Consider the following 24,362-nt stretch of genomic DNA (forward strand, 5'->3'; position numbering starts at 1 on the left):
GTGGCGAGGCTGTGCCAGTTGCTAAATGGGGCAGCAGGACGTTTTTCTCTAGTGAAGTGGAAATGCCGGGGAGCAGGAAGGCAGAGTAGCAGGTCTCCCGCTAGTGCGTCTCAACCGAAGAAGCGGCGTGATCTCTTCCTAAAACACACGAGGAAGGGGGCCTGGGTTGTGAGGCCGGCGTGGTTCTTGCACCCCTGGTCTCTATCCCTGCCTGGGCAGCCGCTGGGAAGGAAGGGTCGGGAAAGGCCTAAGGACCGAAGGCCGAGCGTGCGGAGCGCGGCCGGGCTCAGAGGCGAGGACCCGGCGGAGAGGCCTGGACCGAGCAGCGCGGGAGAGGCGCGCCCTGAGTAGGGCTCGGGGGAGGAGGATGGCTGCCTCCTGCGGTCCTCCCCTTGCCTCGGGGGACGGCCCTTGGCAGACCGTCCCGGACTCCTAATTCATCCTGTTTTTAATAAAACCATTTCCAGAATCAAAAAGAGGGCGGTACCCAAAGGAGTCTGAAGAATGCCCAGCAGGGACAGGCAAGCGGGGCGTGCCCGTATCGGGAGGCTGAAGGCTGACGGACCAGCGCAGCAGGGACAGATAACTGCGCCGGGTTGCGGAGGCCAGAGCCAGCCCCGCACCCGCAGAGCTGCGGCCCCAGACCCGCCGCGCGCACGCCCCCGCGCCTGGCGGCCACAGGGTCCGGAGCGGGGGCGGGGCCATCCGCGGCCGGGGGCGGGGCGGGGCAGGGCGGGGGACGAGCGGTTGGACCGGGCGGGAGGAGCAGGCTCTTCCATCCCCTGATTGGGTCTGGACCGCAAGGGGGCGGGGTCTTGAGGGGTTCTGCGGGCCGGCATTGGGAGCCGCAGAAGGAGGGCGTGGTAATATGAAGTCAGTTCCGGTTGGTGTAAAACCCCCGGGGCGGCGGTGAACTGGCTTCAGATGCTTCTGGGTCGCGGTGTGCTGAGCTAGGAGTCCGAGTGTGTGAGCTTGAGAGCCGCGCGCTAGGGCGACCCGGCGAGGGATGGCGGCCACCGGGACCGCGGCTGCCGCAGCCACGGGCAGGCTCCTGCTTCTGCTGCTGGTGGGGCTCACGGCGCCTGCCTCGGCGCTGGCCGGCTACATCGAGGTGGGGACCGGGCGAACGCCGGAGAGTCGTCTCCTTCGCCCGCCGGAGGAGCGCGGCCTGCGGGCGGGCAGCGGGGTCCGCGGCAGGGCGGGCCGGGGGTGCGGCGCGGGGGGTCCGGCGCTGCGGCGGGTCTGGCGCGCCCTCCCCCGCGCGTCCCTGCTTGGCGCAGTGCTTAGCGCTGGAGGTCGGGCTGCCTCAGCCGCCGCAGAGGCCAAATGAAAGGCGTCGGGGCTACTGGGGGCGGCCGGCCGCCTCAGCCGCCCCAGCCCCTAACCCGCCCGCGGCGCCGCCACCTCCTCCGGGGACCCAGTGCCCACGGGCACCCGCCCCGCCCTCCCCCGGGACAATGCCAGGGCGCTACTCTCCCGCCGGAGTCCGCGGCTGGGCTCTCTCCGCGGGCGGCCCCGTGCGGACCCCGTACGCTCCCTCGCGCGGCACCGGGGCCTCGGCTCCGGGCCTCCCACCTGCGAGCGGCGGGCTTCCCCTTTGTTGCCAGGTGGACGCGGCCCCGGCCTTCGCGCGCGGCAGTGATGCTGCAAGCCCCGGGGGAGCTCCCGCGCCAGGCCGCCCGCTCGCTGCTCCCTCTGCCGCCCGGGGCCGGGGCGCGGACGCGCATTTTTTAAGTGGCGCTGTTTGCCTGCGTCTGTAGACCGAGGAAACCCGCTCTGGGTGCGTTGACCGATTTCGTGAGGGTTTCAGTGAGTAGGGAAGGTGCCCGCGAAGGCGTGTAAACTCTTGGAAAAATCGTCCTCTTTCGGTGTCAGAATTCCAGCAGTGGTTGTGCTTCGAGGTCGCACCCTGAGCATCCCCGCTGCGAGAAAGGCGAAGCGGCTGGGCCGGGGGTGGGGGAGGCCGCGGGAGGGGGTGGGGGCGGGGGCGGCAGGGTCCGCGGCGCGGGCGGGAGCGGGCAGCCTTAGAGGAGCCCTGCAGTGGCCGAGGGAGACGGCGGGCTTGATCTTTACTTTCCTTCTCGAAGTGGTGCTTGAACTGCTGGTCTGGAATGTGTAGTTCTGGTGTCGTTTATTTCTTCTCCCTCTTCGCTCTTTTAAAAATTACAATTGGTTTCTGCGTACTTAGCTAATTTCAGAGAGACCTGAAGACTGGATTTGATTGGGCATTAATTGAGAGCTTTCTTTTAAAGACCTCAGGTTTAGAATATATTTACTTCTACAGAATGTTCAAGTATTTCCACGGGTAAAAATAAATCTAATAAAAAGCCTCTCTGATGGAACGGCTTAAAACCTTTGTATTCATCCAGTTTAAAGCTTTGTGACTGTGAGGGTAAGAAAGGAGTTCAGCTTTAAGGAGAAATAGTTAAGGTTTATCTACAGACGATTTTGGATTGCTATTGTTTCAATGTGTCCACACAATGGTCAGAGTTGTATCTGTGATCTCTGATATGATGTCGCATGAAAACAGCTAGGTGAATGAGATGGGGAGAAGAAATAAAGGCTTTCGTATGGAAGATGGGACTTCACTAGTGGGTCGGGTGTCAGAAACCATCGTTCACACTCGCACTCCACTTCCCACTGCTATGAGTAATTTGAGGCATTAATGAATTCACAGAAGACTCAGCAGTTTTAAAGAATTCGTTAATACTTGTGTAGCGAGAAAAAATAATATCAGAATTCGTTGTTGTGTATTAAATTTGATTGTTAGCCACAGCGTTGTTCAGTTGAAAAGTATGGCTGAAGAAAGTAGGAATTAAACATTTCTGAAAAATGGTTTTATGGTAACTCCTGTTCTTTGGAGCTGTATTTTTGCTCACACTTACTAAATGATCTTTCAAGGGGCCTTTTGTCAAGCTATCAGAATTTTATTCATATGAATATAATTTGATTTTGTTTATTTGCTGTCAGGCAAGGGACTGTCGAAGCTTAATTTAGATAAGAATGGCCTAAATCAGGATGTCTTTGGGAAGGCCCTGATTGAGATTAGCCAAAGGGGTTCTGGCCAAATCCCTGATCAAGTTGCTTGGCACAGAATTATTGATTGGCAAATCTTTAGTGTTGCTTGGTGTTGACTGAATTAATTTCTTACACCTGTTTTAAAAAAAAAAAAGCTCACCTCTGGACTCAGGGTCACTTCCTCTCTTAAATCCGAGACAAGTTCTCCTGTGTGCATGCTCCCATTTGGGACTGAGACAGTATTGTGCTGAAACCCCGCATACTATGCAGTAGATGACTAGGCTCCTGAGAACCGGAACTTGAGTTTGTTCTGTCACATTTGAAAGAAAGAAGGCCATTTGATTGCCAGTTTTCAGGAAACTCAAACCCAAATTAAAGGATGTCAACTGAGGCAGAGTAGAGAAGGCTTTGTGTTGGTGTTTCTGACAGGTGGTATGGGAGATGTCTAATTGTACCTTGGAGAGAAACGTTGGTGTGCTTCTGATAGGAATATCGTCTTTTTTTGTTGTTGTTTTTGTTGATACGGGGTCTCGCTCTGTCCCAGGCTGGAGGGCAATGGTGGGATCTCTGGGCTCGCTGCAACTTCCGCCTTCCGAGTTCAAGCCATTCTCCTGCCTCAGCCTCCCAAGTAGCTGGGATTACAGGCGCCTGCCACCACGCCCAGCTAATTTTTGTATTTTTAGTAGAGACAGGGTTTCACCACGTTGGCCAGGCTGGTCTGGAACACCTGATCTCAGGTGATCCGCCTGCCTCGGCCTCCCAAAGTGCTGGGATTGCAGGCGTGAGCCACGGCGCCCGGCCCGTTATTTTTATCATAACTATGTTTTAAAAAACTTTTGATAAATACGATAAACTTAAGTTTTATCAATTAGGTTCTCCTTTTGTAGAGGGAATTTGTTTTACCATCTAAAGCCGGGCTTTCCCAGGGTGTAGCCACAAGCCACATGTGGTTATTGAGCCTGTAGGGTGACTAGCGTGACTGAGGAGTGAGTTTTTCATTTTATTTAATTTAATTAATTTAAGTTTACATTTAAAATCTGATTCAGTGGTTGGAAAACTTTTAACTGAAATAATTTGGTTTTGCGAATCTACTTTTAAACTGTACATTTTATGAAATCTAAATGTAGATCAAGTATTTCCTATGAAAATTTAGCTTCTGAATTGAGATGTATTGGAAGTATAAAATACCAGATTTTGAAGATTTAGTACAGAAAAATTAAAATCTCAATTTTTGTATTGACTAAATTGAAACAATACTTTAGACATGGGCTAAATAAAACATTAAACTTAATTTCACTTGTTTCTTTTAATTCTAATGTGGTTCCTAGAAAATTTCATACTATGTAGGTGGCTCACGTTGTGTTTCTGTTAGATGGTGCTGACTTAAAATTTTGCTTAAAGTTGGTGCTGCATATGTTTTTATTAGCAAAATTTTTAAATATGTTCCTATATTTTTCCAAATAAAGTCTTGCTAGAAGTTGGCCCAACATGCTCTTTTTTGTTAGAACAATTTTGAATGTGTTGATTTTTAAGCTTTTTCAATTAAAAATGTTTTACTTAGAAATAACTTTAATCGCCAGGCGCGGTGGCTCACGCCTGTAATCCTAGCACTTTGGGAGGCCGAGGTGGGTGGATCACGAGGTCAGGAGTTCGAGACCAGCCTGAGCAACATGGTGAAACTCCGTCTCTACTAAAAATACAAAAATTAGCTGGGCGTGGTGGCGCGCGCCTGTAATCCCAGCTACTCAGGAGGCTGAGGCAGGAGAATCTGGGAGGTGGAGGTTACAGTGAGCTGAGATCATGCTGCTGCACTCCAGCCTGGGCAACAGAGCGAGACTCCGTCTCAAAAGAAAACAAAAATAAACAAAGAAATAACTTTAATCTTATAAAAAAATGCAAAAATTGTACAATTTTCATACCCTTTACTCAGATTCACCAATTGTTAACATTTCTTCTAGTCACATTTGCTTTATTATTGCATTTTTTGCCAAATTATTTGAGAGTAAGTTGCATATGTCATCCCCCATCCCCTTTACCCCTGAGAACTTCAGTATATGTTTTCTAAGAGCCAAAGACATTGTCTTATGTAGGTTTAGTACAGTCATCAACCTAATGAAATTTAACATTGATACAATACGTGGATCTTACCTGCTGTCGGTTTTCTAGTTAGTTTGTTGACCCAATCATGTTCTTTATAGCATTTGAAAACGTGTTTTTTTGTTGTTGTTTTGTTTTTCTTTTTTGAGATGGAGTCTCACTCTGTCGCCCAGGCTGAAGTGCACTGACATGATCTCGGCTTACTGCAACCTCCGTTTTTCAGGTTCAGGTGACTCTCCTGCCTCAGCCTCCAGAGTAGCTGGGACTACAGGAGCCCACCACCATGCCTGGCTCATTTTTATATTTTTAGTAGAGACAGGGTTCACCATATCGGCCAGGCTGGTTCCAAACTTCTGACCTTGTGATCTGCCCGCCTTGGCCTTCCAAAGTGCTGGGATTACAGGCGTGAGCCTCCACACCTGGCTTCTTTCAAGATTGTTTAATTAATTCTGTTTACCCTTACTAAATTCTCAGGCTTTTGGATTTTCTTTCTAAAATAACAGAAGAAGAATTCTATAGGTAGTACATATGCATTGTAAGACATTTAAAAGTACAGATAACCAATAAGAAATGAAAAATGACCTAAAATCGTATTACCCAGGGAAACCTTAATGTAATGTTGTATACCCTTCTGTTAATAGATACATTATGTACATAAATTTTATAAAAATGACACATACTGCGTATTGAAGCCAGCACCTAACAATTATTATTTCAAATTATGCCAACATGAACTACTCAAAGAAGATGTTTTCTGTGTGACAAGAAGTAGGGGTAAATCTTTGTACAGTAATTGTAGTTTCCATGGAGGGGCTAGTTGAGAGAGAATTCTAAATTGCCTATAATTCAATTTTCATGGGTTGATTTTTAGTGAGATAAACTAGATTACCTTGAAGTTTAATTAAATTTAGTGTATTGTACCTTGATTTATGGCCTAAGATGGAAAGTGGACTATGTAGGCACATTCAAGTAGAAATGAGTTCCAGTCGTTTGTGTCAAGTACAACTAATAATTGCTTTTGCTGAGGGAATTTTTCTTACATAAGCATCATGAAGTCTTTATTTTTATTTTTTATTTTTTGAGACAGGGTCTCACTCTTACCGAGGTTGGAGTGCAGTGGCACAGCCATGGCTCACTGCGGCCTCAAACTCCTGGGCTCAAGTGATCCTCCTGCCTCAGCCTCCCGAGTATCTAGGAGTACAGTGCATACCACCACACTCGGCCAAGATCTGTTTTTCAAAATGAGATCTTTTAAAACATAACTAATCTATTTTTTTAAAGATGAAGATTAGAAAATTAGCTGACTTTTCATTTGTAATTCATCCTACTAGTATTTATTAAGCCCCTGTTACATGGTTCTGTGCTAGGTGCTAAACAGTACAGTAGTAAAAACAAATGTGGATAGTGCTTTTTACTTTGCGAAATGCACTCGTGTATGATTTCTAGGCCCTAACCCCAGAGATTGTCGTTGAGTACCTCTGGGATGCTCAGTTTCAAAAGCTCCCCGGATGATTCTAATGTACAAGGAGAGAAAAACAAAACAAACTCTTTGGGTAATTTATCTACATAAGTCCCTAACAGTCTGGTGAATTTGGTATTCTTATCCCTACCTAAAAAGGGAGTCAGTAGAGGCCAAGAGTTGAACATCACACAGCTTGACCAGGGGAAGGAGTCTGCCCATCCTATCTAAGCCTACTGCTCTGTCCTGTCAGCGTGGTTCATGTTTCCCTTTTGGGTGCAGATTTCTTTTTACTCATGTCTGCCTGTCTTTCCCATTACCAAAACCTGGTATGAGTGTTTCCCTTAAAAGGAACTAATTTCTTACAAGTTCTGATATATTATGAACCAATGTAAACCATATGGTTAACAGTGACCCTTTGAAGTATGTAATTACAGGGAACTTTGATGTTTTACATTTTCCATTGATTTATTTTTTCTTTCGCATCATTCAAATGATATTCACTGATCTTAAACACTTTTTGGGCCTGTTTGTTTGTTTTGAGACCAAGTCTCACTCTGTCATCTAGGCTGGAGTGCAGCGGTGCCATCTTGGCTCACTGCAACTTCCGCCTCCTGGGTTCAAGCGATTCTCGTGCCTCATCCTCCTGAGTAGCTGGGATTACCGGTGTGCTCCACCATGCCCGGCTAATTTTTATATTTTTAGTAGAGACAGGGTTTCACCATGTTGGCCAGGCTGGTCTCGAACTCCTGACCTCAAGCGATCCAGCCGCCTCAGCCTCCCAAAGTGCTGGGATTACAGGCATGAGCCACCGCGGGCCCAGCTCTTTTGTGTCTTTTTATATTATGTGCAAGTTCTCTTTTTTTAGTAGTAAGTTGTGTCATTTTTGTATTCTAACCTAAAGTTTTAAGAAAAGAAGTTTGGTTCCCTGTAGAGATTTTTATCAAAATCAAGGTGTGGGATTATTTGGAAGAGAAGGCTGCCAGCACCAGATAGTCAGTGGCCAGTGACCAGTGTGATGGGGATAAGATTGTGGTCCAGAAAAAAACTACTTCGTGTGTGGAGTGGGGCACCTAAAAGGTTGCTTAATTGAGCTGTCCCCACCACCTTTCTCCCCGGCCTTCCTTGGGCGCGCTCCCCTAGTGGTTGTGGAATTACTGCTGCAACTCCAGGGGACATGCTCCGATATGATAATGTCCAGAGGAGGAAGAGATAGTCTCTTCTGTGTATCTCCTTTTAAGAGGGAAGAAACCTTTCTCAAAGCCCACCAGCATAAGACCCCTTAGGTGTCACTGCATAGAAGTGTATCAGATGCTTCTAGCCAAAGCAAGCCTTGGCAAGGGGAATGGTACTGCCTCCACAGGCTTAGACTTCTCGAGGCCTGCTTTCGGAAGCATGTGGCTAGGAGGAGGAGGGTGCAGCCTCGAATCAGGTTGGGCTTATCAGATGGTGATACCTCTTACTAAAAAAAAAAAAAAAAGTTGGGCTTGGTTGGAAAAGAAAGCTGTGGATGTTGGTGAGAACCCAGTGTCTGCTACAGGGGTATTCCCTGTCTGGGAAGTTATGTAGCTGGGATGGCTGAAAGAGAAAGAAGTAATTTCTTCTGAAGAAATTATCTGTGGGTTAAAAGTTAGCTGGCAAAATGGAGACATCTGAGACATCACAATGCATTTGTTAGATCTGGGATAATGCTATCCAGAACAGAATGACTGGAATGGTGAAGAATGTGAAAAATTTGACCTGAAAGGTGAATGGACTGTGAGGGAGGTATTTCGCCTAGATAAGAAAATGTGAGATTAGTGGTGGGAGTAAGGATTGTTAGTATTTTCGCATATTTTATGCTTTGTCTCTGGAAGGCTAAACATGTAACTTGCTTCGGCTGAAGCAGGTTTTTACCCGGAGAGGTGAGCTATTAGAGCTTTTATTTTACTCCCTTTAATTATGAGCATTCCCCACATAGGATAATTAAACATGTAAAAAAGACCCTTATGTTCAGCCCCCAGTTTTGTTGAATCTTAACATTTCTCATGTATGTTTTAGCCTTTAAAAAAAAAAAACACTGGATACAGACATACAACATTACCAATAAAAGCCTCATTTGAACTTTCCAGAAGTAACTCTTGAGTTAGGAGTTTACATTTCCATTCATATTTTCATTACGTTTGCTTAGGCTGTTCTTAGAGTTGTAACACATATTTATCAACACATAGTGTTAATTATTTGTGCATACTGTGATGATTTTAGAAGGTAAGAATGTCAAGCTGTTTGAACTGAAAGTAAAGACAGCCGCTTATCAGGAAAGTGCCAGCCACCCTTGCTGCTTCTACCCACTATTGAAAGCCCTTGAGTATTTTTGAGCTTTTCAAAATTTAAGAGTACACAAAAGAAAAAAAAAGCTCAGTGTGTTTTTGTAAATGAAACACTTGTGTAACTACCACTGAGGTCAAGAAATAAGACACTGCCAGTATCTCCTTTCCTTTCTTGCTCAGGAGTATACTGCTCCTCTGACTTTGTGGTATCACTCTTTGTATTTCCTTATAGTATTACCTCCCATGCATTCGTCCCTAAACACTGTAGTTCAGTTTTTCTTTCTTTCTTTTTTTTTTTTTTTTTAGCTTCATATAAGTGGAATCATTCCGTATATATTTTCATGCATTTGGTCTCTTTCACTAGACACATTTTTGACAGCCACGTGTGTTGAGTGTAGCTGTGGCTCACTCATTTCCGTTGCTGCATAGTACTCCATTATATGAATAAACTGTGCAGTTTGTTCGGCTGTTGATGGACGTTTGAGTTGTTTCCACTTTGAGGTTATTAAGATAATGCTGTTCTCTCTGTGGTTTGCCTTTTCACTCTCTTAGTGATGTCTTTTGAAGAAGTTCTTAATTTTAATGTCTAATTTTTTTGTCTTGTCTTTTTTTGTTGTTGTTGTTATGGTAGGTGCTTTTTGTATCCTGTTTGAGAAGTCTTTTCCTACCCTGAGGTTATAACGATAGTCTCCTGTATTGTCAATGAGGAACTTTATTGTTTTGCCTTTTGCATTTGGAGCTATAATTTATCTGGATTTTTGTGTAGATGTGAAGTTAAGGGCCATTTCATTTCTGTTTTTTTCCTTATGGATATCTGGCTTGCACCCTTTATTGTCAAGGTCATCCTTTCCCTTCTGCTCGGCTCTGTCACCTTTGTAATCAAGTATCTCCCTGTGTGTGAATCTGTTCCTGGGTTCTCCCTTCTATTCCATTGGTCTCTTTGTTTATCCTTGCACCAACTCCACATTGTCTTAATTATTGTATAATAAGATTTTATGTTTACTAGATCAAGCCCTTCTACCTTGCTTGTCTTGAATAGCATCTTAGCTCTTCCCTTAACCCTTTTCTTTTCACATAAATTTGCCACATTTTACCAAAACAGCTTATTGTTAGAATTTTGATTTTGCTTTGGATCTATAGTTTAATTGGGGGAAAATTGACATTTTTCAAATACCGAGTTTTCCAATCCGGGAACATGACATGTATTTTATTTATTTATTTATTTATTTATTTATTTATTTATTTATTTATTTTTGAGACAGGTTGTTGCTCTGTTGCCCAGGCTGGAGTGCAGTGGTACAGTCTCTGCTCACTGCAACCTTTGTCTCCCGGGTTCAAGCGATTCTTCTGCCTCAGCCTTCCGAGTAGCTGGGATTACAGGCACCCACCACCATGCCAGGCTAATTTTTGTATTTATAGTACAGATGGGGTTTCACCATGTTGGTCAGGCTGGTCTCAAACTCCTGACCTCAGATGATCCTCCCGCCTTGGCCTACCAAAGTGCTGGGATTACAGGTGTGAGCCACTACGCCCGGCCCATGACATGTGTTTTATTTAGGCCCTCTATAATTCTGCCTTCAGTGTTTGGTAGCTTTCTGCATAGAGATCTTGTGTATCTTTTGTTAGATTTATTCATAGGCATTTGATCTTTTTTATGCTATTATAAATGACATCTTTAAGATTTTTTGTTGTTGGTTTGTGTGGTGGTGAAAAATACAATTGATATTTTTCAGATTGACCTTGTATCCAGTAATCTTGCTAAACATGTATACTAATTATAATAATTTATCTGTAACTTTAAATTTTTCTGAGCATATTCTGTGAATTGTGACAGTTCTATTTCTTTCCATTCAATCCTTGTAACTTTTATTTCTTTTTCTTGCTTTGCTGCCCCAGCTAAAATGTTCAGATAGAAATGATAATAGCTAGTATCTTAGTCTGAGTTCTCTCAGAGGGATACTGTTTTTGCAATTTATATGATACTCGTAGATTTTTGGTAGATACCAGACCCTTTATCAGATAAGGAAGAGTTTATATTCTAAGTTTGCCAAAGATTCTTATCATGAATGAATGTTGAGTTTTTTTCAAACATCTTTTTTTGCCAAATATAAGATGATCATATGAATTTAATTTTGATAGTGCAGTATGTAAGATACTTTGCATTCCTGAAATGAACCAAACTTGGTTTGTTTATTTTCTGGATTTGGTTTGCAAAAATTTTGTTCAGGAGTTTTGCCTCTTTGCTAATAAGTGAGTTTGACCTGTAATTTTTCTCTCTTTGTAATATACTTGTCAAGTTCTGATTTCAAAGTTAATAGCCTCCTAAGTTTTGGGGGAAGAGAGCGTTGCCTTTATTACTATTATTATTTTTTGAGATGGAATCTTACCCTGTTGCCCAGGCTGGAGTGCAGTGGTGTGGTCTTGGCTCAACCTTTGCCTCCTGGGTTCAGGTGCCTCCTGCCTCAGCCTCCTGAGTAGCTGGGATTACAGGTGCCAGCCACCATGCCTGGCTAATTTTTGTATTTTTAGTTGAGATGGGGTTTCACCATATTGGCCAGGCTGGTCTCAAACTCCTGACCTCAAGTGATCCACCCACCTTGGCCTCCCAAAGTGCTAGGATTATAGGCATGAGCCACCATGCCCGGCCAGACATTTTATTTATACAGGTGCTTACAGATTGATTAATTTGAGGTCTAGGCTAATATGTGTTCCAGACAAAAATTTTCATTCTACTTGGAGCCTGAGGACACTAGCAATCCAGGATCTTACTGTAGTAAGTTCCTGGACTGTGATGACTGTAAGCTGAACTCTGTGGAGTCCTGTCAGTTTCTGATTTATCTTTCTTTCTTTTTTTTTTTTTTTTTTTTTGAGACGGAGTCTTGCTTTGTTGCCCAGGCTGGAGTGCAGTGTTGTGATCTTGGCTCACTGCAAGCTCCACCTCCCGGGTTCACGCCATTCTCCTGCCTCAGCCTCTCAAGTAGCTGGGACTACAGGTGCCCACCACCATGCCTGGCTCATTTTTTTTTATTTTTAGTAGAGATGAGGTTTCATTGTGTTAGCCAGGATGGTCTCAATCTCCTGATCCACCCGCCTCAGCCTTCCAAAGTGCTGGGATTACAGGTGTGAGCCACCGTGCCCGGCCTTCTGATTTATCTTTCTAGATTCATATGCTTTGAGCTACAAACTGCAAACCTTTAAGTTCTCGAAGTTATTACAAGAAATTTAGAAAATACGGTTTTGACCAAAACAAAACACAAACCCCCCAAAAAACAAAAGAGTAGATTCCCCCTTATGTGTGTATAACCCGTTTTTTTCTTCATTTAACATATTGAATAATTTCCAGGTCATTACATATTTTGTAACGTGTATAACTTTTTTTGGGATCACGCTTCATGGTTTGGGGCTTTTGAACACCCGGCAATTTTAAATGTACAACATTCATCCCTCTAAATAGGTATTCATACTGTGAATTTGGATTTGAGTAACTAAACTATTGTATGAACATTTTGAGTTATTGCATAGGGATGTTGCCTACTAGCCAGTGATTGGATATTTGCAGTAGTATTGAACTGTTACTTGAATATTTTACCCTCATTTTATAAGGGTGATAAAAAGGAGGGAAAATGTTTATTTTATTGATAAGCACATGGTGATAACTGGTGCTTTTTTGGTGTTTTTCTAGGTAGTTTCTTTGAACTTATGTAAATACTCAGTGGGCTCAATTATGTGGGAAAAATTAAGGAATGCCTATAAAATGCTGGAAATACATTTTCAAGGGTGTTTTTCCCCCTAAAACACTGGAAGTAATTGGGATCTGATAAATTATTAGCTTGCTAGTAGCAGAATCCCCAAATAACATGCATATGTTTGTAACTTGTTCATGTTTACAGAAATATACCTTATGTGAAAGTAGAGGACTACCTATTTTGTAATTTATTTGATTCTTTTATAACTGAACATATATGTTTCTCATTCTTCTCTAATGTAAACAGCATACTGTGGATATCTTTAAAAAAAAAAATCATTGTAGCTATATCCCAAATTGGCATTTAAAAGAACCTCTGGAAAGGACTTGATCAAAAGTGGAAGACTTTGTGGTAATTGGTTCATTTGAGGCTTTTCATAGTCATCATTATTAGCAGACATTTATGAAATTGCCATATGCAGGGCACTGTGACAGAACAAATAACACCATAGCCGAAGGCACTGTATGGTTCCTAAGATGATATAATAACTAGAAACTTTTTCTGTTGGAGAGGTGGTAGTCAACACTTTTCCAGTCTTCTCATACAGATTTTATTAATTTAGCCTTTTAATTTTTATTACTCAAAACTTCATTTTTTTTGTTTGTTTTTGAGACGGAGTTCTGCTCTTGTCGCCCCGGCTGGAGTACAGTGGCACGATTTTGGCTCACTACAACCTCCACTTCCCAGGTTCAAGCGATTCTCCTGCCTCAGCCTCCTGAGCAGCTGGGATTACAGGTGCCCGCCATCACGCCCAGCTGATTTTTGTATTTTTAGTAGAGACGGGGTTTCACCATGTTGGCCAGGCTGGTCTTGAACTCTTGACCTCAGGTGATCCACCCGCCTCGGCCTCCCAAAGTGCTGGGATTAAAGGCATGAGCCACCTCATCCGGTCTCAGTTTTTTATTTAATTTTCTGACTCTGTGCTTGTGCTTTTAATACTTTCACACTGATTTTCTGCTTCTCAATAAGGAAAGCAAGTTTGATCTGGTCACAAACACAAAACAAATGGAACCACTGTAGGCCCCGATGCCATGTGTTTTGTTTTGAATAACCTCATAAGAACTCCTGGTCTCCCAGCATGAAGCTCTCTAAGCCTGGGCACACGCCACTGCAGGTGTTGGTGCCTTTGGGGCAGCCGAGTTTTGTTAGAGGCTGTATTGCAGGAAAGCCTGTGACAGTATGTCAGACTCATTGCCTATAGACAGCATCCCCAGAAAGAGAGCGGGGGGAGGCTTTTCATATACAGATTTTTAAAATCTGGGTTATCTGTTTTCTTACTGATTTATAGTGTTTCCTTCCAGATGTTTTACATATGTCAGCCACAAGACATAAGCATTTTCTAAATTGAATAGCCTAAAGTCCACAGATCTTTTTGTGTATGTGGTAAAATATACATAACATAAAACATGTTAACCATTGAAACTTTTCTTTTTCTTTTTTTTTTTGAGATATGGTCTCACACTGTTGTCCAGGCCAGAGTGCAGTAGCACAGTCATAGCTCACTAGAGCTTCGACCTCCTGGGCTCAAATGACTCTCCCGCCTCAGCCTCCCAAGTAGCTGGGATCACAGGCGTGAGCCATCATGCCTAGGTAATTAAACATTTTTTTTGTGGAGATGGGGACTTGCTCTCTTGCCCAAGCTGGTCCTGAACTCGTGGCCTCAAGCAGTCCTGCCTTGGCCTCCCCAAGTGCTGTGATTGCAGGTGTGGGCCACCAAGTCCTGCCTTAAAACATTTTTTTTTTTGTGGTAAGAACACTTAACATGAGATCTAAATTTTTAAGTGCACAATGCAGTATTGTTAACTGTAGATAAAACGTTATACAGCAAATCTCTAGAACTTATGCATCTTGCAAAATGGAAACTTTATACCTGTTGAACAGCAACTGTTCTTTCCTCCCTTCAGCCCGTGTCAGTGACAGTTCTGTGAATTTGATTATTTTAGATATCCCATATAAGGGGAATCATGCAGTACTTGTCTTTTTGTGACTTGTTTATTTTACTTAGCATAATGTCCTCCAGGTTCATCCATGTTGTTGAATGTGGCAGAATTTACATTTTTTTTAAGGCTGAACAATATTCCATTTTATGTATATATCATATTTTCCTTATCCGTTCATCTCTCAATGGACATTTAGATTGTTTCCATGTCTTGGCTGTTGTCAGTGATTCTGCAGTGAACATGGGAATGCATGTATCTGTCTGGGATAATGAGTTTAATTCTTTTGGCTATATACCCAGATGTGAGATTGATGGATCATATGATAATTCTACTTTTAATTTTTTAAGAACCTTCATACTGTTTTCTATAGCGGCTGCACCATTTTTTCACCAGCAGCGTACAAGAGTTCTGATTTCTCGGCCGGGCGCGGTGCCTCACGCCTGTAATCCCAGCACTTTGGGAGGCCGAGGCAGGCGGATCACGAGGTCAGGAGATCGAGACCATCCTGGCTAACACGGTGAAACCCCGTCTCTACTAAAAATACAAAAAATTAGCCAGGCATGGTGGCGTGCGCCTGTAGTCCCAGCTACTCGGGAGGCTGAGGCAGGAGAATGGCGTGAACCTGGGAGGTGGAGCTTGCAGTGAGCCAAAATGACGCCACTGCACTCCAGCTTGGGCGATAGAGCGAGACTCCGCCTCAAAAAAAAAAAAAAAATGCTTTTTTTGAGGGTATCATATGATTTTTGTCCTTCATTCTGTTAATGTGATATGCCACATTTTTTGGTTTGTATGTGTTGAACCATTCTTGCATCCCAGGGATAAATCCCACTTGATCCAGGTGTATGATCTTATTAATGTGTTGTCTGATTCAGTTTGCTAGTATTTTGTTGACAATCTTTGCTTCTGTGATTATCAGGGATATTGGCCTATAGTGTTCTTTTTTTTGTAGTGTCTTAGTCCTATTTTGTTATTGGGGTAATACTGGCTTCATGGGTGGAAATTAAACACACCCTTGCTAAACAACAGTCTTAACCATTGAGCCAAAGAAGAAATCAAATGGGAAATTAGAAGATGTTTTGAACGAATGAAAACACAACATGCTAAAACCTTTGGGATGCAGCAAAAGCACCACTGAGAGAGAAGTTTATAGCAGTAAATGCCTACATTAAAAAATAAGAAAAATCTCAAATAAACAGCCTAATTGTACACCTCAAACTAGAAAAAGAATAAGCTAATCCCAAAGTGAGCAGAAGGAGGAAAATAATTTGCAACAGAATAAATGAAAACAGAGTAGAAAAAAACAATAGAAAAAAATCAAAGTAAGAGTTGGGTTTTTGAAGAGATAAGCAAAATTGACAAACCCTTGGCTAGACTAAGAAAAACAGAAGACACAAAATCAGGTATGAAAGAGGAGACATTACAACTGATGGCCATGGAAATAAAAAGTATCATGAGACTATTATGAGCAGTTGTATGCCAAAAAACTGGATAACCTAGAAGAAATTGGTAAATTTCTGAAAACTTGCAAACTACCAAGACTGAATCACGAAGAAATAGAAAACTTGAGCAGATCAGTAACAAATAAGAAGATTGAGTCAGTAATCAAAAACCTCCCAACAGGCTGAGTGCGGTGGCTTACGCCTGTAATCCCAGCACTTTGGGAGGCCGAGGTGTGTTGATCACCTGAGATCAGGAGTTTGAGACCAGCCTGGCCAACATGGCAAAACGCCGTCTCTACTAAAAATACAAAAAAATTAGCCAGGCATGGTGGTACGTGTGTGTAATCCCAGCTACTCCGGAGGCTGAGGCAGGAGAATCGCTTGAACCTGGGAGGCAGAGGTTGCAGTAAGCTGAGATCGTGCCACCGAACTCTAGTCTGGGCAACAGAGCGAGACTCCATCTCAAAAAAAACCAAAAAACAAACAAACAAAAATTCTAACTAAGGAAAGCCCAGGACCAGATGACTTCACTGGAGAATTCTACTAAACATTAAGGAAGAATTAACGCTAGTCCTTCTCATAGTCTTCCAAAATATTGAAGAGGGAACATTTTCATTTTAACTATTTTTAAGTGTACAATTCGGTGGCATTAAGGACATCCACAGTGTTGTGCAACCATCCCCGCTGTCCATTTCCAGTACTTTTTCATCCAGACAGAAACCCTATACCCATTAGACACTAACTTTTATTCCCCTGGATCCCCCAGCCCCTGTTGATCTATGAATTTGCCTATTCTAGGGCTCAAGTAAGTGAAATCACAAAATATGTCCTTTTGAGTTTGGTGTATTTAGTATATTTTCAAGGCTTATGCATCAGAATTTCATTCCTTTTCGAGACTGAGTAATATTCCATTGTGCGTATATACCACATTTTGTTCATTCATCTGTTAATGGACACTTGGGATGTTTCTACCTTTTGGCTACTGTAAACAATGCTGCTATGAAAATTGGTGTACATGTAGATATGGGAGTCCCTGCTTTCAGTTCTTTTGGATATTTACTAAGAAGTGAAACTGCTGGATCATATAGTAATTCTGTGTTTAAATTTTTGAGAAATTGCCAAACTGTTTTCCACAGTGACTTTACTGTTCTACAGTCCCACTGACAGTGGACAAAGGTTCCAATTTCTCCACTTCCTTGCCAACAGTTTTCTTTTTTCTTTTTTCAAATAATAGCTATCCTAATGGGCGTGGAGCAGTATCTTATTGTTTTGATTTGCATTTCTCTTAATAACTAGTGATGTTGAGTATCTTTTCATGTTGACCATGTTTATATCTTCTTTGGAAAAATGTCTGTTGAAGTCTTTGGCCCATTTTCGAATTAGATTGTTTTGTTGCTGTTGTTGAGTTGTCGGAGTTCTTTATATATTCTGGATGTTAATTAGATACGTGATTTTTAGATATTTTCTGTCATTCTGCAGTTTGTGTTTTCACTCTCAATAGTGTCCTGTGATGCACAAAAGTTTAACTTTGATGAATTCCAGTTTATCTATTTTTTTCTTTTGTTGCCTGTAGTTTTGGTGTCATTTTTAAGAAATCGTTGTGAAATATAATGTTATGAAGCTTTTCTCCTAAGTCTTTTTCTAAGCTAAGAGTTTTATAGTTTTATCTCTTAAGCTTAGGTCTTTGATCCATTTTGAGTTCAGCTTTGTATATGGTTTAAGGTAAGGGTCCAGCTTCACTCTTCTGCAAGTTGCTATCCAGTCTCTGCAACATTTGTTGCATCCCCGTTGAATTGTCCTGGCAGATCAATTGACCAAACATGTGAGGGTTTATTTCTGGGCTCTCTATTCCAAATGACTGTCTTTATGCCAATATCACACTGTTTGATTACTGTAGCTTCATAGTAAGTTTTGAAATCAGGAAGTATGAGTCTTCTGTCTCAAGACTGTGTGATTTCATATGAATTTTAAGATGGATTTTTCTGTTTCTGTGAAAAAAACAAAACAAAACCCTGTTGGGCTATTAAGTATTGCATTGAATCTGTAGATTGTTTTAGGTAGTCTTGTCATAACAATATTGTCTTCTAACCCTCAAATGCCATAGAGCTTTAAAGTTAATTATTGTAAATTTGTAATAACAGAATACAATTAATTTTAGTTTATACTATGGCTTTTGAGTGTAAGGTGTTTGGTGAATTATATTCTTTTAGAGTAACTGTCATTAGCGTTCTCACTGTGATATCTAGTACATAACCTAAAGTTGAGGTTGAAGACCTGCAGTCTGCAGGCAGAATGTGACCTGTCCTTGTGTTTTATTTGGCTGTTACCGTTTGACCTTCCTTGTGTCTTAAATTCAAAGTAAATATATCCATTTCCAAAGATCATGGGTTTTAATATAAAAATTCTGCTCCGGTTTTAAAGAAATTAGAACATCTGGCGGCAGGGGCTAAATAGCTGCCGGCCCGCTTCAGTTGGTGAAGAGAGCCTGTGGTCTCCCCAAGGGGGCTGAGTATGGGTCTCCGTTTTTGTCTTACACTCCAGCTCCCCATTCCCTGTCTATGATGTAGAGGCAGTTGAATTTTCAACCTTTGTTGTAAAACGAGGAAAAGAGAACGTTGGTTTGAAATGATCTTTTGTAGTAAATATTTAACACCCTGGCATGTTGCGAGTGAACCAAAAACCACGTTTCATAGCAGAATGGCCCTGCGATTGGTTGGACTCCACCCTGCCGCTTATCCTCTTCTGAAGAAGCTTTCTGTGTAATACTATAGAATGTTTTTCCCTCTAGCCACTTCCTATTAGAAGAATGATTATTTGCAGCTTGATTAGCTTCCTCAGGATCTACATTAAAAAAAATATCCTGCTGGGCTATTGTTTTGCAAGATTACTCTTGTGAATTGATAGACGTCAATGAAACTCAATGTTGGTTAGTGTTGTTTTTAAACAATAGGAATAGTATTCAGGACAGATTAAAATCAGATTAAAATATTTTAAGTATTGCTTTTAAAAGATTAAATACAGAGCACAGTCTCAAGCCTGATAAAGCTCCCCGCCAAACAGTTTTTACATGTAGTTTTCTGTGTGTATGTGTAGTGAGTGAAGACGCTGAACTTGTCACAAAATGTGGATGCATGAGGCATGTTATTGTAACTTGAATTCAGATGGCCCCAAAATTACCCCATTCACTCAGCATAATTGGTTAAACTTGGTCTGGGTGATATCTGTAAGTCATCAAAGGACGGAATTTTTAGGACAAGGAAAGGATGGTTTGATTGTTCCAGGGGGAAAAAAACCATAAAATTTTAAGAAAATCATTGTTCAGGGAAGGCTGCAAGCACTGGTAAGGAAACAGAGTTTTCCAATAAGCTGAAATTGGGAGTAAGAGACCTCTGAAGAGTCTATCTTTGGGAAAATCTCTGACTTCATTCTTGACATGATTGAGGACTTCATGTACAATGAATTAGCAATGAGAATCATCTAGGCATATAAACTGGAAGGAAATAAGAAGGTTCGTAGAGCAAGCAACACCAGATACTCATGCTTGTTCCAGAGAAGTTTTCCAGGAAAAGTAAATGTCATCTTCTCTCTCTGCTTCACTAACTTTAAATTTTGAGACCTCAGGCAGTCTAGTCCATGAAGAAAACACTCCAGAATGACCAAGATACTTAAGTTTTTAACAACATTTAACATAATATGAAAAATAAAATGTTAAAAACTTAAGTATCTCGGTCATAATTTGTGTCCTTTTTTTTTCTTTTGATATTTGTTCAGAAATAGACTCCCAACTTATAATATTAATAATATACCTGTAGAAAATAGGGACTGCCTTCTTTTTTTCACATTGCACAGTCTCCGCAGGTGGTTCTGCCTAATCTCTGGGCTTAAAATTCTTCCAGCCTGGTAATGAATAGAAAATCCTTACTTCCAGCTCACGTTACCCTCTGGAACGCCCATCCTCTATTTTTGTCTGGTGGACAAAAAATGCAGCACTTGGTAAGCTGTGAGTCCTTCCAGTATGATGCACTCAAAACTGAAGTTTATCAGTCTCCAATCCTCAGTCCCCTCCCTACCACCCCTCTTCAATTTCTTTGGCTGTTAGCCTTGCCATTCTCCCAGTTGTCAGAATTAGAAAGCTGGACTTATCCCGACCCTTCCTTCATGTCCCCTGTCCAAGTGTTTCTCATCTGTCCCTTTCCTACTCACACTGCTCCTGCCTTTGTTCATCATCTTGAATGCAGTGGCTTCCTAACTGGTCTCCTGTCTATACTTCATCTTTCCTGATCACACCCTCCTGCCTTCTAAAGTATGCATAGCAGGGTCATGCACACGCTGGAGGGGAGCCCAAGCACACTTTGCTTGGAGAAGAATTCTGAAGGCTCAGCCCCTCATCCTCCATAGCTGTCCCTCTCCTGTGCCAAGCCCGTGCATGCCTCGTTACAGCTCTTCTCAGTTGCAGCATGCTCACTGTCCATGTCCTCACCTCGCATTCACGGTGTGCACCTTACATTGTAATCCTGTTTCTCTACATCTGGATCCTGTCTCAGAGTATATATGCTCCCTAAATACACACGTTGAGTCTTGTTTACCCAGTGTGTTTGTTTGCTAGAGCTGCTGTAACAAAGACGCCACAAATGGAGTGACTTAAGCAACAGAAATTTATTGTCTCACTTTTCTGGAGGCTAGAAGTCCCAGGTCAAGGCGGTAGCAGGACTGGGCTCCTGCTGAAGGCACCAACGAAGGGTCTGTTCCGGGCCTCGCTCTTGGCTTTTGGCAACGTAACTCCAGTCTTCACGTGGCGCTCCCTCTGTGTGCATGCGTGTCTGTCTGTTCACATTTCCCCCTCTCAGAAGGACACCAGTCGTATTGGATTAAGGGCCCATCCTGCTCCAGTATGACCTCCTCCCAGTGACATCAGCAGTGACCATATTTCCAAATAAGGTCACATTCAGAGGTATTTGGGGCTAGGATTTCAGTAAATGAAATTTGAGGCCCTATTCAACCTATAAGACCCAGTGGCTAGTGTGTTGACTGACATAACTGTGAAGTAATCAAGTGAAATGATCTTTGAATAAAGGGTCAGAATTTTATTTTCTTCAAAGTTATGTTTATGACAAATAAAAGCTTATGATCTTGGGAATACTTTCCCATCTCTAGTTTTCCAGTATATTCATAGTAGCTGTTGAATTGTTGCGCGTCAAAAGATGCTGGTGGAGTATTCTAGTTGTTCTAGCTCTGTCTTGATGATAGAATGCCACTTAGTTTTCAATACAGTTAACGTATGAATAAACTATTAAAGAACAGGAAGGGAGAGATGCCTATGAAATCTTGTAGATGGCAAACAGACTGAGCCAGCAAATCAGAAAAGGCTGAGACCTCATCTTAGCTGGGAGGAGCCAACTAAAAGCAACCTCATTTGCAGAGCAAACTCAGATCTGAGAGATAGAAAGCACCGGGGCCTCTGAAGACATGCTGAGGCCCCAGGGGACATAGATGAAACTAAATGTGAGCATTTAGCCCCCTGAATACCCCTCCCCACCTGGCAGTCTAGGAAAAGACTTGAGGTTTACTTGGGGACAGTGGGCCCAGCAGAAGGTGAGGGACTGAGCAGTGAAAGTCTCCCTAACCAGGCCTGGGACAGAGAACTGGCTGAAGGATTTCTCCCTGGAGAGGCAAAGGCCGCTCTTGACCTTGTGCATGTGCAGGAAACTTCCAGAAACTTCCAACCATCTTCTTAGTGTTCCCTTCTTAAATGTGAATTAGATAGCTTAGGATCACCAAAGACTTCAGGAACACCTTGAACATGAACGAGAACAAAACAGGAAGAAAAAGCAACTTGAAGGCAATGTAGGGAATAGACAAAGACAAGTTCTTACCTCAAAGGAGAGAAGAGGGGGCATAACATCTATGAAATAATTGTTTGAAATTTAAAGACGTTCAGATAACAAAGGGTTCTTGGAAATTAGAAATGTGGAAGCAGAACTTTAAGACCCCAATAGAAATCTTCCAGAAGGAGGAAACAAAAAGAAACTAGAAAAGATAAGTAGAAGGTCAATCTAGGAGGTCTAAGATATAACTCATGAGAATTTCAGAAAGAGAATAGCAGAAACAGGACTCTGTGTGTCCAGGCCAACAGGGCCACTGAGAGCTCAGGCCAGTGAGTGATGAAAAGACCACACCAAGACACGTTGGGTTGAAAGTTCAGAATACCAGAGATTGGGAAAACCTTGGAACTTTTTTTTTTTTTTTTGAGACAGGGTCTCACTTTGTTGCTCAGGCTGGAGTGGAGTGGCATGATCTTGCATCACCGCAACCTCCGCCCCCCCTGGTTCAAGCTATTCTGCCTCAGCCTCCCGCGTAGCTGGAATTACAGGCATGTGCCACCACTCCTGGCTAATTATTGGGTTTTTTTTGTTTGTTTGTTTGTTTTTTTGAGACGGAGTCTTGCTCTGTCGCCCCGACTGGAGTGCAGTGGCGTGATCTCCACTCGCTGCAACCTCCGCCTCCTGGGTTCACGCCATTCTCCTGCCTTAGCCTCCCGAGTAGCTGGGACTACAGGCGCCTGCCACCACGTCTGGCTAATTTTTTTTTGTATTTTTAGTAGAGACAGGGTTTCACCATGTTAGCCAGGATGGTCTTGATCTCCTGACCTCGTGATCCGCCTGCCTCGGCCTCCCAAAGTGCTGGGATTACAGGCGTGAGCCACCACTCCCGGCCGATTTTTTTTTTTTTTTGAGACGGAGTTTTGCTCTTGTTGCCCAGGCTGGAGTGCAGTGGGGTGATCTTGGCTCACCACAACTTCTGCCTCCCGGGTTTAAGCATTTCTTCTGCCTCAGCCTCCTGAGTAACTGGGATTACAGGCATGCGCCACCATGCCCTGCTAATTTTGTAGTTTTAGTAGAGACGGGGTTTCTCCATATTGGTCAGGCTGTTCTCGAACTCCCAACGTCAGGTGATCTGCGTCCCTCGGCCTCCCAAAGTGCTGGGATTACAGGTGTGAGCCACAGTGCCCAGCCTAATTTTTGTATTTTTAGTAGAGATGGGGTTTTACGATGTTGGCCAGGCTGGTCTTGAACTCTTGACCTCAAATGATCCACTCACCTTGGCCTCCCAGAGTGCTGGGATTACAGACGTGAGCCACTGCACCTGGCCAGGATTTATTTCTATATGTAAAAAAACCCAGACCTGCACAAAGGATTAGGGAAGATTGGCTTTAGATTTATCAATAGCAGTGCTGAAAGCTAGAAGACCTCAAATTCTGAGGGAAATTATTTCCAGCCTTTAATTTAATCTGGAATTTAAATTCCAGGATTTAATTTTAATTCCAGCTCATCCAAATTATTGACAAGACGTGTACATAAAGTAAAAACCTTTTTGGGATCTGTCATGTTTGAATTTTCCATTCACACACCCTTTCTCAGGAAGCTATGGAGCACTGTGAGCCACTAAAACAGGAAGTTGAGAAAGAGGGAAGTGCTGAGTCAAATCAAAGAAAGGGGAAGGAATTTTCAGGACTCATGAGAGCTGTGCCGAGGCAGAGACATAACTGGTCCAGATGAAGCAGGGAAATGGAGGGCCAGAGGAGGGATGCGTTCTAGAAACCAGAGGGTCAGCTAGTGTGTCTGACTACACTGAAGGGAGTTTTACTGATCTTTTCTGACAATTTCAGGGAGAATTGGTAGTCAAGGCGTGTGAAACCAAGCAAGTAAAAGAAGATGCAGTTGCTTACTCTAATGGGGAAATAGATGCCTAGAAAGGAATTGTAATCACAGTACGCTTTTATGTTATAATAATGGAAATAGACCAGATGCGTGGCTCACACACATCGTCCCAGCTCTTTGGGAGGCTGAGGCGGAAGGATTGCCTAACACCAATAAGATTCCATCTCTACAAAAAAGTAATGACAATTAGCTGGGTGTGGTGTGGCATGTCTGTAGTTACAACTACTCGGGAGGCTGAGGCCGGAGGATTGCTTGAGTGCAGGAGTTCGAGACTGCAGCGACCTATCATTGCACCACTGCACTCCAGTTTGGGTGACAGAGAGAGACCTTTCTTTAAAAGTAGTAATTACAGTGGAAATAAAGAAGTATTGATTTGACCATGGGACAAGTGGGTGGATGGGCATAGGGTTTGACAGTTTAAGAATTAAAAACATTGGAGGATAATATCTGGACTGAAAAGATACAGAAATAAAACATGTTATGTAGAAATGTGGAGATAAAGAGCAGGTGCAAGTCCTGATAGCTGTGCAGCTGTGGAAGCACAGTCTCTGCAGAGCAGGCTCCACTCGGATGGAAGCTGTCCTTCTAGTGTGAGCTCTAGCCTTGTACTGTGTGGCTTCTCAAACTGTGTGCTTG

The 24,362-nt window shown here is 42.9% G+C and overlaps 1 protein-coding gene across 8 annotated transcripts in view; it reads left to right on the top strand.

Annotated features, from left to right (window-relative positions):
- The first annotated feature begins 822 nt into the window (after positions 1–822).
- The window catches only part of APLP2 (amyloid beta precursor like protein 2), a 73,485-nt gene continuing 49,945 nt past the window's right edge, over positions 823–24,362 (top strand). For 5 of the 8 annotated variants that reach the window (XM_054525438.2, XM_054525439.2, XM_002822701.6 and 2 more), the window contains exon 1: positions 871–1,111. In XM_054525438.2, the coding sequence (XP_054381413.1) occupies positions 1,007–1,111 (105 nt within the window). In that variant the 5' untranslated portion in view covers positions 871–1,006. Of the gene's footprint in view, positions 1,112–24,362 lie in introns of all 8 variants that reach the window. The other 3 variants (XM_002822703.6, XM_009247259.4, XM_002822702.6) reach the window with 3 other exon arrangements.

This window comes from Pongo abelii, chromosome 9 (genome assembly GCF_028885655.2).
Source record: "Pongo abelii isolate AG06213 chromosome 9, NHGRI_mPonAbe1-v2.0_pri, whole genome shotgun sequence".
In the NCBI taxonomy this organism is placed as follows: domain Eukaryota; kingdom Metazoa; phylum Chordata; class Mammalia; order Primates; family Hominidae; genus Pongo; species Pongo abelii.